General features: G+C 36.9%; 1 protein-coding gene across 1 annotated transcript; it reads right to left on the reverse strand.

Moving 5' to 3' along the window:
• Positions 1-400: 400 nt before the first annotated feature.
• On the reverse strand, positions 401-13,883 carry LOC149052256 (uncharacterized). Its single transcript, XM_089180568.1, has 8 exons — positions 13,876-13,883; positions 13,055-13,126; positions 9,803-9,874; positions 9,164-9,235; positions 8,275-8,346; positions 1,839-1,910; positions 1,167-1,238; positions 401-476 (listed from the first exon to the last, which is right to left on the reverse strand). The coding sequence occupies exons 1-8, from the start codon at positions 13,881-13,883 to the stop codon at positions 401-403; spliced, it is 516 nt and encodes a 171-aa protein (XP_089036694.1).
• Positions 13,884-14,389: the final 506 nt, after the last annotated feature.

A 14,389-nucleotide genomic window follows, 5' to 3' on the forward strand; every position in this document is an offset into this window, starting at 1 on the left:
AAATCATCCAGCCCGTTTCTTATGAAGACATCTAACTAGTTCACAACAGAAAATTGTGTAATGACTACAAATTTTATGGCACGCAACGATTTCGTTGCTGTATGACTGAAAATCTCCTATTCTGATTATCAGAACAAAAGTGAGGGAACAGTTTAGGATGGTTCAATTGGTTTTTTTTTTTTAATTTTTGTGCTAAGGGTAATATCAGAAAAGTTTGAAAATGGAAATATCTCGTCCAATCTCGTATAATTAGTGACGCGATAATATGGTGACCAGCATATTATTGTCTATATAATTACACGAGCAGGCCTGTTGTGGAAGGGAGATGACATTGAAAGCTTAAAATCATCCCTTAACCACAGTCATAAAGCTAAATAGCTAAAGAGCATCTCCATGTAACTTACAGCTCATTTAGGCCTTTTAGATCTTTGAATAATTCGGGAGGCAATTCAGTGAAATTGTTGTCTTGCAACCATCTGTGTTGAAGAAGAGACATCTATTTAGTTTATTGAAAAGTTTAAAAAAATTATTAGTCTATAGGTTAAATTGGTGCACGAGCGATAAGAGAGTAAAAACTGAAACAGTTATTTCTAATAACTGCATCGTGTGAAACGCAACAGGAAAACTAATTATATATGTAACTGACAATAAATCACAACAAAATGCAATGCCATTCGATGCAATGCAATACGACCAAGTTCTATGAACTTATGCAACGAGTGAGAGGACCAAACTAGAAAATGCCTGGCTCGAGATCATGGCGCACTTACCGAGTGGAATGCAACGGGCTCTATGATAAACAGAATTTTAGAAGGACAAACCGATAATGGTTTCTCAACCTGATGCAATCTAAAGAATTCGTACTTAATTTACCTCGGTTCTACAAGTTATCAACTGCGATGATTTACATCAGAGGATATGTTGATAAACCTTTTTCGGAGATATATTTTTGACAAAAAGGGTCGTTTGAGTGTAATCAGAATTTGAACCTTTCCTAACTTTTATTATTTGACTGATTTCAAAAAGTCATCAGTTCTCTTCGTTTATCTAGATCTGTTTCCTTATCATTGTACAGCGTGAGTCATAAGACGGATGCCAATACATTGTGATCCTGCAAACGGAAATCATTGTTACCATGTTTCACTTTGTTTTTACGAGACACTTACAATTCCTTTAAAAGTATCATGTTTCTGAAGGCGCTTCCATTTAATCCTTTCATGTCGTTGTCATTCAGGCGCCTGCGTTATTTACCAAATAAATTGATTAATAGTGTTAAGATACCCCTGAAGTTTATCGCTCAGGGTAGGGGAATCACCGAGACTATTATTAATGTCTTGCCGATTTGGCAAAAATTTGCATTGCTTTCATAAATGATTATTTGCTTGTGCTAACTTCATCCTAAATACTCATCAAATCACACTGCAATATACTTAGATTATACAAAGAGAAAGTGTGGTTTTTAATTGCATTCGGTCTATAATGGAGATTTGATGAAAATATTTTGAATAAACACCTGGTAATGCCTGTTTTAAATGTGACAATCGATGTCAGAGTGCCTCCTTGATATGAGTTCCAAGGTTTCTCTACAACACCTTGACTTGTATCAGTTTGAAAACAAAAACACTTAGAGGGTTTTAGAGCTATTCAGCAGTAAAAGAGGCACATCTTAGCCGCACTTCAAGAAAGATTTGGTAATATTTTATGTATCATTGAGTCTCTTAAATTTCTTGTTCTTCTGGATATGCGAAATAGGTGCTTTACATTTGTTTACGTACATAAATAAGACTCGCTCGTCAACAATCCTGAGTTTAAATCGTTAAGACAGAAATGTTACTTACAAAAACTCCAATCTTGTGTTATTCTCAAAGATTCCCAGGGGAAGGTTGTGCAATTGCATTTCAGACAAGTACCTAATGATATAGTTCACATACATAAGAGTTGCATAAAGTATAAATAGCAGCAATACTGTACCAGAACCCTTGTTACCATTTAAGGATAACTATAACTAATAACTACATTTTTGTAGTTATTGCGATTTCATCACAAATTTGTTTCGTGTTTTTTTTCCCTAATAGGCTGCAATACGATTTATTTCCGTAAAGAAAAAATAGTAAAACAAAGTGCGTTAACTACACATTTTCTCTTTCTTCATTTATCCATGCCAGCTACAGTGCTAGCAATTTTCGAGTGAGATACGCATTTTTCGGATTGAATTAAGTTTTTTTATGACCGTTATGACCGTCACTTGAAGTCCAATGAAAATCTCAGTGAAAATTATGTTTTGAGGTTAATTAATTTTCATCGTCTTCTGGGCCGTAAGACCTTCTAATCACGTGTCCTCTAGCGGAAGACATTTGAAAGTTTAATTTTGAAAATATCATGGATTCCTAACGCCCTTTGAAGATTGATAGAGGAGAGTATACATAGAAAAGTAGGGAAAATATTTAAAATAATGACAGTAACGTGGGAACCAGGCAAATTCGAAATGAAACAGAAATTAAGATCACCACCCCTTCCTTCCTTCCCCCTTGTGTTTTCGTTACGTTGCCATATTTTGAAACGTTTTTACCTTAAAGAGATACCTGCTATGTCATCTACAAGATATTGTTAATACTATGGGATACATATGCAAATGATGCTGCTGGTAGCCAGTCAGGCCCTAAAAGATTCTGCCAGTGAAAATGAAAATTATGCTACCTCTTCTTTAATTTCAACAAAGAAACAAACAAAAAATCCAAATTGTTGATAAAGCATGATATCTTTCCTTTACTTTTTTGTTAGTTATTTACTTATTCTGATAACTGCCAGCGAGGTGTGCGGACGAATATTTGATCACTCGGCGTTCATGCAATTTTTCCCTCTATGCCTAGTCCGAATGTTAGCTCGCTTTAGAGAAAATGTAAGCTTCAAATCCGAAATTGCTGCTCTGAAAAAAAAAATTGAAAACTTTTAGAATTCGCTCAAACTTAGCGTCAACGATGCAAATGTCTCCAACAATGACGGCGAAGTGAGTCGACCGGCGATATCACAGGACGAGAGTTTGAACACCCTGCAATTTTATGCCAAGTCTTACGATGACCTTCGCCAGTAAGCGGATAAAAGTTTGCAACAGCTCTGGTCACGCCTGAATGTTCTGTCAAAACGAGTGGAAGAGATTGGGAAATCCATCGAGCTGATTCAGCGCTACAGTTATCAATACAACGTAAGATCGTCGGTCTCCCTGAAATAAAGGCAAGTGAGTCAGCATTCGACACAATTATATTATGTCTTAGCCTCTTCAAGCTGCAGGAGTTGAAATCTCTATTCCAGATATCGATATTGCTCATCGTACTCCCACAAGAAACGCCATTCCTGGCCCGAGACCAGTCGTTTGCAAGTTCACAAGAAGGATTGCGAAAGAGAAGGTCATGAATGTAGGGAAGGATGCATGTAGGGTTACAGTTTCTTCAATTGGTTAACCTGCCGATTGCACATCGGAGAACGTGAAGCTTTTTGACCATCTAACTCCGCAGGTCTAACAACTCCTGGCGGATATGAAAAAAGATTCAAACTCGTAATGGCTTCAGGATTTGTTGGTGTTAGAACTTTACCATCTATCTACGGCAAACGTCCGCCCTATCCAGTTCAAAACCCTTGACGACCTTGAAAGGTTTGTTCGATAAGAGAGCCTATCTTTAAGCTAAGCACTCTGAACTTTGTAGTTTAATCTGTAGTTTAATTTGCTGCTGCTATGATGGCTGACAAGACACACTTTCAATCTTTCCTCCCTTATAATCACTTGAACAATAGTTCCTTTAATTTAGCTGTTTATCAATTTTCTCCTGGTCCCTTGAGTCACGATGCCGTCTTGAAACATTATTTAATCTTGTTGAAAGACCCGAATGGTTTAATCCGCTTTCTATATACCTAAATCCCGACTCTAACTTTATCACTCGCTGGCCTAATAGTGGCTATTGGTTGGGGAAGACCTAAGCAAGTAGTTTCTTTTGGCGACAAAACAAATTTTTCTATTATACATTTAAACGCTCGAAGCTTAATAAGAAATTTTGATCAACTTAATTCATTCCTGAGAAATATTAATATGCCGTTCTCTGTGATTGGTATGTCAGAAACTTGGCTAACTCATTGCACTGCAGAGCTCGCAAATATCAAAAGATACAATTTTGTCTCCACACATCGTAAATCAAAAACAGGCAGCGGAGTTGGAATTTATTTACAACAGAATGCAAATTTTCAGATCCAGATGATATTGAGTCACTTTTCTAGGAAATTATTGTTCCCCACGGAAAATAATGTTACTGTCGGTTGCGTGTACAGACCACCAAATCAAAACACTGCTATGTCTATTGAAAAATTCAACAATATTCTCTCACTAATTTCTAAAGACAATAAACATCGTTACATGATGGAGGACTTTAACCTAAGCCTTCTCCAATACAATTATCATGTTCCAACACAGGAATTTACTGAGAGCTTATTTTCACACGCCTTTCTTCCTGTCATCTCCAATCCAACACGCCTCACCTCATACTCTGTGACGCTAGTTGACAATATATTCATCAACAACCTTGCACATAATGTCTTAGAGGCACTATTCTAAATGATTTATCCGACCACTAACCCATTTTTGCATATTTTGACGACGTAACTCTAACGCGCAGCACAGAAAGGAAAATTTTGATACGCACATTCAATGACGATAATTTGCATAAATTCAACGAGAACCTATCAAACGCAAAATGGTTCTCATTCCGCAACATGGAACATTCCAATGAAGCCTATAATCAATTTATTGAAGAATACTCCAGTATCTACAGCGCCTGTTTCCCTTTAAAGGTTCTCAAAAGTAAACAAGTGAACAAATTATTTTCCCCCTAGCTCAGCCCTGGAATTCTGACATCTGTTAACAAGAAGTACAGACTCTGCTAAAAGTTCGTCAGATCACCTTCCACATCTTCTGAGACGAAGTATAACGCCTACAGAAACAAACTCACCCATCTTACTCGAATTTCCAAACGAATACTACGACTCCAAATTTGAGAATGCCAGAAATGACCTCAAAACAACTTGGAAATTGTTAAACGAGGTTATCAACTAGCGTAAAAGTAATTCGTCTCTTCCCACATCATTCAAATCTGAAGGCAGAAAATTAACGGATCCAATGGAGATCGCTGAAAGATTATGTAAATACTTTACAGACATTGGTCCCAACCTTGTTAGATCTATATCCAGTGTGAATCCTTCTTTTCGTTCCCATCTTGGTGATAATAATCATTCCTTCATTAACCTAACGCCCACCACAACTAGTGAACTGGAAAGCATTTGTGGCATGTTCGCTTCAAAGAAAGCTCCCGGCTATGACAGTTTCCCAATGCATGTCATTAAGTATTTATTTCACCTTATTTCTGCTCCTTTGGCAGATATTATCAATCTATCTCTGCTAAAAGGCATTTTCCCAGACAAACTTAAAATCGCGAAAATTATCCCCATCTTCGAAGCAGAGGATCCTAGCTTCTTGGAAACTACAGACCTATTTCTTTGTTGTCTAATCTTTCCAAATTTTTTGAAAAAGTCATATACAATCGCTTAGTTGAATTTGCCAAAAAACACAATATACTTTACCGCTGTCAGTTTGGATTTCGGAAAAAATCATTCGACATCGCATGCGCAAACTCATTTGGTAAATAAAACTGCTTCGGCAATCGACCAACACGAGACAACGGTGGGTGTTTTTCTAGATCTTTCTAAAGCACTCGACATTCTCGACCATTAAATCTTGTTTGCCAAATAGGAGCACTATGGTGTCTGTGACGTGGCTCTGCAGTGGTTTAAAAGCTACTTTTCTTGCCGCCTGCCGTTTGTCTAAGTCAATCAATCTTGCTCTCCAATGCAAACCATCAAGTGCGGCTTCCCTAAAAGTTCGATCATGACTTTACGCCCTCTATTGTTCATTCTATACATAAATGACTTCCCCAATGCCCCTGAATTAACAGGCCCTCTGCTTTTCGCTTATGACACCGGTATCTTTTATTCTCATTCAAGCCCAAATTGCTTAGAACCCGTACTTAATGATGAACTCCAAAATACTGATGTTTGGCTGAAATGTAGTAAGCTTTCAGTTAATATAAAGAAACGAACTACATCATTTTTAAACTCAGACAGAAGAAATTTAACTCCAGCATTTGTCTCTCCTTTGGAATTAAACCTCTACAACAATCTAACACAACCAAATTCCTTGGGTCTATATTGACGATCATCTCACTCGGAAACACCATATCAGCCATGTATGTAAACAAATCGCTAAATCAATAGGTATTATACTTAGGTCTCACTTTTTCCTATCTCCTATGATCAAACTCACTTTCTACAACACCTTCATTTATCCTTACATCGTCTATAGTAACTCCGCCTGGTCGTCCACATATGTATCTAACTGAAATAGAATTTATTATTTGCAAAAGCGAGCTGAGTGGGCTATGACCAACTCAGACTATCGAACCCATTCCGTTCCTTTATTCTCCAAACTAGGAATTTTAGATACTTTCCAAGCCAATACGTTTGAAATCGCCAAATTCATGTTTTGTTATAAAAATAACTTATTGCCCCTATTGCTTTTCAATCCGGCTTTTTGTAACGAATAGCCAAATTCACAACTATGATACCAGAACAGCCACTAATTATCGAACGCATTTGTGTCGTACAAGAAATTTACAAATTCAAACCTTCTTAGCTTTCAGACGAAAATGTAAGAGTTTTTATTTTTAAATAATCACTGTATTGGCCTAGTCACACATTCGCAGCACTTTTTCTTTCTCTTATTTATTATTGTAAGTGAGGTGGCTCTCCCATAGGCCCGGTGGCTTTCTGGGTCTCCTCGCCTATTAACACTGTAAATAAATTTTTGTATCGTGTAAATAAGGTAAATAAAGATGACGATGACGATAAAACGTATTTACACCGACTACTTGGAGGAGTGGTGACTAAGTGTTAACAAATGTTTGATATTAACATCACATTTCCTTTCGAAGCCATTTTATTGCCTTTGAAAGCGGAGACTGGGATCAATGCAATCTTTACTTCCGGTGTTCCCTTATCTCTAGAATACGAACGACTCTGCATTGTAGTAGCCCGAAGACGAAGTTCGTCTTCCCATTACAAAATTGAAAATAGAATGATGGGCCTAATTAGAAAATTAGTCAGTTTTAGAGATAAAAAAGGTCACGACTTTGGTAAAGTTTCCTTCAAAAGAAACTAAATATATTCTGATTTTACTGGTGGGGCTACTATTATTTAAAAACAAACAAACAAGACCCCAAAATTATGATGGTTTTTCTAAATCATGGCGGACCATCTAAGATAGCGGTTCTTTTTTTAGATTTTTAATTTTTTCCTCAATAATTTTCGACTCTTCAAAAGACACTGAAAAACGATCTATGCTTCTTTTTTTTTTTTTTAATCTAAAAACCTTTAATTCTTCCGTAACTCATATCAATTCTTAAACCACACTTCACTTGTTATTCAATATACTGAGCCGATGTGCACCAAGTTATCAGCAAATGTGTCCCCAAGATAAACGAATAGCTACTCAAGTGGACAGTTGCCCCGTTAAAATCCTCTTGATTATAAAGAGAGGAAAAAAAGAAAAGGAAACCCCTCCTTCACCCCTTTGTTCGTCCGCGGGTTAAATTGTCGTCATTTTGTGTCTTTTGATGTACTAATTGCTATTCAGTAGTAAAAGGAATGGGGGCCACCAAAACCCGTTTGTGATTGACAGGCGAAAAAAGCAGAAAACAAGGTTCTTTAAGAGGTCGTTGTGTTGCTATGATAACCTAAATTGTTAACAAAAAATAAAATAATCGCAATCTGCTAAGGACTTTTCTTTCAATTTTTTTTTGTAATTAATTTTTTTTAATTTACCTATTTACTTATTTTTTGAAGCAAATTCCGTCGGAAAGTTGCCTTTGGTAATTGTTGAATGCTTCATCTTAGTTCCTTCCTTCCTTTCTCAAAATATACTTATTGTTCCTAAAATGTCTAATCTACGGAATTTAACACAAATTTGCTCACACCAAAATTCTTAATTTTGTGTTCATTATTGACAAAGGCCTCCTACAACTTTATTATCAATTCCTATATAAAGCTATCAGCTAAATTATCGTATTAGATTCTAAAAGTAAAAGTGTCAGCGAGTGATTGACTATAAAGACAAATTATCATTGTAATGCTCTGTTTCTACTCTTACAACGTATTCAAATAAACAATAAACATACTTACAGGTACTCCAACTTGGTATTTGTACTGAAAATATCTGACTGCAATTCCTTTAATGGGTTACCGGACAAGTAACTACAATTCAAGAACAAAAAACAGTTAGAGTGCATTAATAAATAATAATAACAACAATAACAATAATGGTAATAATAATAATAATAATAATAATAACAGAGATAATAACTTTTAAGGTTATTTTTAGCAATTCAAAACTAGAAACTACTAAAGGAGGAAGATATTACACCCAAAAATAAATATGATTAAGCTTAGACTGCGCATGTCTGATAGAGATTAGCGTGTTAGGAAGCGCTGAAAGTACCGGACCCGGTGGCGTGGGCTGGAGCCCAGGTCCAAGGTACTCATGGGATTTTTTCCCCTAGTTCCAATCCGTGACTGTGTTCTATAAACGACCGGATAGTCTCGGCACAGTCAGTAGGATTTTTCCACCTCTCTATGTTTCCTGTCTTCCTTGTTTACCGTGCCCTCTTAAATTTATAACTTTGGGATTGTCATGTGGGTTATTTATTCATTGTGAATAAGTCATTCTGTTATAAGTATTATCATTGTTCGCTTCTTTGCTCTTGCGATCTGATGGTAAACAGTGCATTCTTTGACCCATCAAACGCGCAGTCTCAATTTGCGCTGAAGTTAAAATTCCAATGCAACTCAGTCCGTTCAAACAATGATGAAAATGTTATCTACAACTCCATGCGATTTTCAATACGGTAAATGCTGTATTTTCAGAGTTCAAACAAATTCCGTACAAGTGCAAAATTTTACCCGAGCCAACATATCAGAGCTACGCGTTACGAAATTCTTGGTTGGTCCGTTGGTTATCTCACTCTTATCCCTCATTATGCTGTTAATAATAACAATAACATCATCTACTTACAGAAATGACAGACGAACGTTGTTTCTAAAAATGCCTGAAGACAAATTCTTTAGCTTGTTTTCGTCAAGAGTCCTTTTACAAGAAAACATATCAAAGTACCGATTTAGTTGGAGCTTCAAGATGATACGAGACCTAAATGTTTCCAAGTATTAAAGCTTACTAAAAGCACAACAATAACAAAATCAACCCTACTAAAAACTTTTTGATTCAAATATACATGAAATCTATCCAAACTATTTTTATCTTAGTACAGTTTTCTCCCATACTACGTAAAAGAAAAAAAAAACATGCAAAAAGGAAAATAACTCAAAAAAAGCAATAAAAAAAGGGAAAACATCATTGGCACAAGCGAAAAGACAAAACATAAAATAAACAGACAAAAAAGACAAAAAAACAAAAAAAGTAACAGCCCAAATTTTGACATGGCTGGTCGTTTTATGGCACATTCTATTTAGCAGAGGTCAAAACAAGGGTGAGGTGGGTCCAAGGGTACTGTGCATCAGCATAAGAAATAATATGAGTGTTCAAGAAAAGAAGGTAAATTCGATCATTTGGAGATAAAACATTACTTCTCTGTTCGGTAGATTTGGATTTAAGACATGTCCTTTAGCATACTGATGAAGCAGGGTATAAACTTACAGGTTCACTAGCCTAGTGTTATTACTAAAAATGTCTGATGGTAATTCCCCCAACTGGTTGTTGTCTAAAATCCTAACAAGAAATAATAAAAAGTGGTGTCAATTACATTCCACGAATTAGAGAGGGTCAGGATCCACAATAAATGCATTCAAGTAAACCTTAAGAATCAAAGAGCCGATACTTTCTTTTCGATTTTCCATATTTGAGTCTACGACAAGACAACGGGCTGTTTTATAAAAAGAAAGAACTTTGAAGGTTTTTTATTCAAAGCTCTGAACACGACTGAACACTTTAAAATTCCTCTCCTCTCCCTCCCTCTCCTCCCATCACCAACTTACATGTAGTGTAGACCACATCATGGGCTAGGTGATATTGATTTGTTGTAGGGTGGGGGGTAGGGTAGGTAAAGATACCAAAAGAAGTTTGAAAGAGAAAAGTATTGAACTACTAATACAGAATGTCTGGAATCGGACAGACCTTGGATTAGGAGTATATGAAAAATTTTCTTGAAATTTTCTGTTACATCTGGTTGACGCGCGGCCCAATCTAAGTTTCCATAGGAGAAAATTAATTTTTTTGAACATACGCTGAGGAGGGCTTTCGTGATTTTTTTCCCCTTCCAAATTGAAGTACTCTTCAGTAGTACGTTATTGTTTACAAACCTTTTTTCGAGTTCTCTCAACATCTCAGTTGGTTTGTATACGATGGTAAACCGATAAAAAAATGTGTTTTATCCTTTAACTTTTCGCCTTCCGGAGCAAAGATAGACGCGAGATGTGCGCTTTTAATCGTTGCAGGGTAACATTAGCTAAAATCGCCTCTTTGTGTTATGTTATTACTATTACATGACGGGAACCATGGGCTCCTGTACATGATTTTGTATATGGGATTGCCACGACAGAGTAAGGAGAACGTTGCTGTTAAATAATGGTTATCTCATGTTCATTACACGATTTGGTTCAAACAACTTCTTATGTATATATATATATTTCCATCTAGGGTTATATAACCAAAAAAATCTCAACAAAACTATTTCTGGTTTAATACACCTTTCAGTCATGCGTTAAATATTCCTGCCACCCCACACAACGAAGCACTTTTTAAAAATAAGGGAAGAAACAAAGCAAACAACTTCTAATGACATCGTAACTAAAAAGTTTTAAAAAAGAAGAAACCCGTCAATCTGAACATTTTCCTTTAGCCTAATATTGTTTCATTTGTCCAATTATTTTCAGGGAGGCTGTAATTAAGCGTGTCCAGGATCTATTTGATTAGTCTAATTCACACATGGTGAGTCATTTTTGCATAAAATGAAGCAAGGTCACTTTACAGGGTTCAGGATGCCCGTATCGTCCTACTGTCGATCTTAGCGTTATAATCGTTACAGGAATAGATGAGCTATGATTATCTTTTTGTACTATATTATCTCACTGTTTTAGGATACACCAAAACAACTACCCACATTAGCATCAGTGCCTTGTGGTGGATATTCAAATGGCCATTTTACGGCTTGTTAAATATCTACCTCTATATCTAACAAACTACCTCTTCTTCGCTGAATAGTTGTTAGCTATCAACAATTTGTAAGGAGGACAGATTTAATCTCGAAAAAGTGGTTTTCCCTCCTAATCAAATAAGATTTTTTTTTATTCCTTTCCTTTACGAAATTTGAGCGCATATAAGACATCCACGTGGTATCACGGAGTTTCCAAATACATGTATTCCGAGTCGGCGCAATTCGAACGCTAGGTATGAGATTTATAAATCTCCTCGAGATCCTCATCAACATATAATATTTTAGATTATATCGTTTGTCTCTATTCCTTAATTTCCACGGTAGATTTCCCACAGCAGGTCATTTAGTTATTTAATATCCGTGACCGGCAGTCGATCTCTTGCAATTTCTTCGTGTCAACATGTACATCTCATGGCTCCGTAGTCTAAGACCTGCAGTAAACTCGAGCGAGCGCTAGACACGAGATTTCTAAATCACTTCGGGATCACTTAGCAGTTCCTCGTCGACATAAAGTAATTTAGATTGTATAAACTCTCTAATTTGTTAATTTTTTAGAAAAATTTCCGACTGCCGGTCATTCAGTAGTTTGAGAACCTTGACTGGCTGCTGATCAGGTAACCAAAGCGGACTAATATTAACGTCAAACAAGAACAACTCTACTGTTATTGACCAAATATAGCTTCATTCTAAGGTTAAATTACAAAATCACCGAAATCTTCTTTTTGCAATATACTTGCTTCCCTAATGTGCCCGTTTCATGTTTTCTTTCTTTGATCTTTGAAGATCATGTGCTCGTAAGTTTGTTTTTACCCATCTCAATCTCTGGCTTTTAATATTCAAACTTCATCACCTCAATTGCCGCCGATTTCTATATTACCGCAGTTTGTAGAAAATCAAAATTTCGACAAGTCAAGAAGGAATTTCGTCCATAAACAGTCTTCTGCCGCACATACTTGAGCAGCCATTTCGAATCCTTGTTTACCCATTTCAAACTGCGTGGCCACACAGCTTAAAAGGTAGGTAGTGTCGCCTGAATTGTCTAAACTATCACAACAACAACAAAACAAGCGTTCGCCGTGCGAAAACGAGGATTGAATTCACGGAAAACGCGGCATTTTACTAACGTTTACCTGTGTTTTGCATACGGAAATTCTGACATTTCCTGAGCGTTTTCACATCAGTGAATCCCTGCCAGTATTCTTCCCATTATTTGGCAGTTTTCCTTCGCGGTAAGTGCAGGTAAAAAATATATTTTTCAGGCGATAACTGCTCGGTTAACGCACGGCAAACAGCTCGTTTTCCTTTAGTTCATTATCATTTTCCGAGTGTGCAACAACATATTCACCGGAGTTAGCGGCTGAAAACACGCATTTTCCGGGAAGATTAATGTGTGTAATAAAATATCGTACCCATTTATTTGGTTAATTTTTAGTTTTTTAGTAGTTTTACTCATTCTTTTTCTTTGCTCAAATCCAAAATCCCAAATTTTGCAAGGGCTGGTCATTTCATGGCGAAAAAATTAACTTTTAGGTAGACGAGAAGTGGCGCATGGTGTTGAGCAGAGGTCAAAACAAGGGAGCCGTGGATCCAATTGTACTGTGCATCACCATTAGAAATAACATTAATGTTCGCGAAGAACGACTCTTCAATCATTTGGAGATAAAATATTACTTCTCTGTTCAGTAGATTAGGATTTAAGCCACTTTTTGCATAAATAAAGCAAGGTATAAACTTACAGGTTCGTCAGCCGGGTGTTTTTACTAAAAATGTCTGATGGTAGTTCCTTCAACTGGTTGTTGTCCAACGTCCTAACAAGAAATCGTAAAAGGGCGCTGTTAACTACATTGTACGAATTAAAGATGGTCACAATGCACAATGGTTAGTGCGCTCGACTCCGGATCGGGTGGTCCGGGTTCGAGCCGTGGCCGAGGTCATTGTGTTGTGTTCTTAGGCAAGATACTTTACTCTCACAGTGCTTCTCTTCACCCAGGTGTACAAATGGGTACCAGCTAATGTGCTGGGGGTAACCCTGCGATGGACTAGCGTCTCATCCAGGGGAGAGTATCCATACTCCTAGCCGCTTCATGCTAAGAAAACAGGAGTTAAGCACCGGCCCCATGGGCCACTTAGGCCCGTATAAAGGCTTAACTTTTTACTAAGATGCACAATAAATGCCTGTAAATAAACCTAGAATATCAAAGAACTGGTGCTAAACTTTTCGATTTTTCATATCTGAGTCTACGAAAAGACAACGTGCTATTTTGTTGAACAAAAACAAAATGACTTTGAGGGTTTTTTTTTTATTTAAAGCACTGAAAACAGCTGAAAATTTTAAAATTCCTTTCTACTCCGCGATCCCTCACTCTCCTCCAATCACCCATTGTTGTAATACCTAAGGCTCTACGATACATACTGACATGTAATGTATAGACCACATAATAAGCCAGGCAACACTGATTTGTTGTAGGGTGGGGGGTAGGGTAAGTAAAGATACCAAAAGAAGATTGAAAGGGAAAAATATTGAACTAATATTACAGAATGTCTGGAACAGACAGACCTTGACATAGGAGTCCAAGGAAAATTTTCTTCAAATTTTTTTATGTTACGGCTGGTTAACACGCGGCCCAGTGTAGGTTTCAATACGAGAAATTTAGGTTTTTTTAACATGCGCAGAGTTGGACTTTTGCGGATTTTTTTCTTCAGTGAACGTCATTGTTTACGAACTTTTTTTTCGTGTACTCTCAACATCCCAAGTGGCTTATATACGACTTAAAAAAGTGCGGTTTATTGCGTAGTTTTTCGCCTCCCGGAGCAAAGAGAGACGCACCATTGGCGCTTGAAATCGTTGCAGAAGAGCTAAAATCATTTCTTTGTGCGATATTATCGCTCTGTTTTTGTTCATACTACGGGTACGTTTCGGTGGTCGGGTATGATTAAGACTTCGCAAATCATTGAAGGTTGGGCAAACCACGACTCTTTGTCCCGCTCAAGACTATATATTCGATATTTTCAGAAACTTTTTGTGCCTTTTCGTTGCTGGATTTGCTTTGGATTGCAACCAAGGGCTTTGT

This window comes from Pocillopora damicornis, chromosome 1 (genome assembly GCF_964200805.1).
Source record: "Pocillopora damicornis chromosome 1, jaPocDami1.2, whole genome shotgun sequence".
Taxonomy (NCBI): domain Eukaryota; kingdom Metazoa; phylum Cnidaria; class Anthozoa; order Scleractinia; family Pocilloporidae; genus Pocillopora; species Pocillopora damicornis.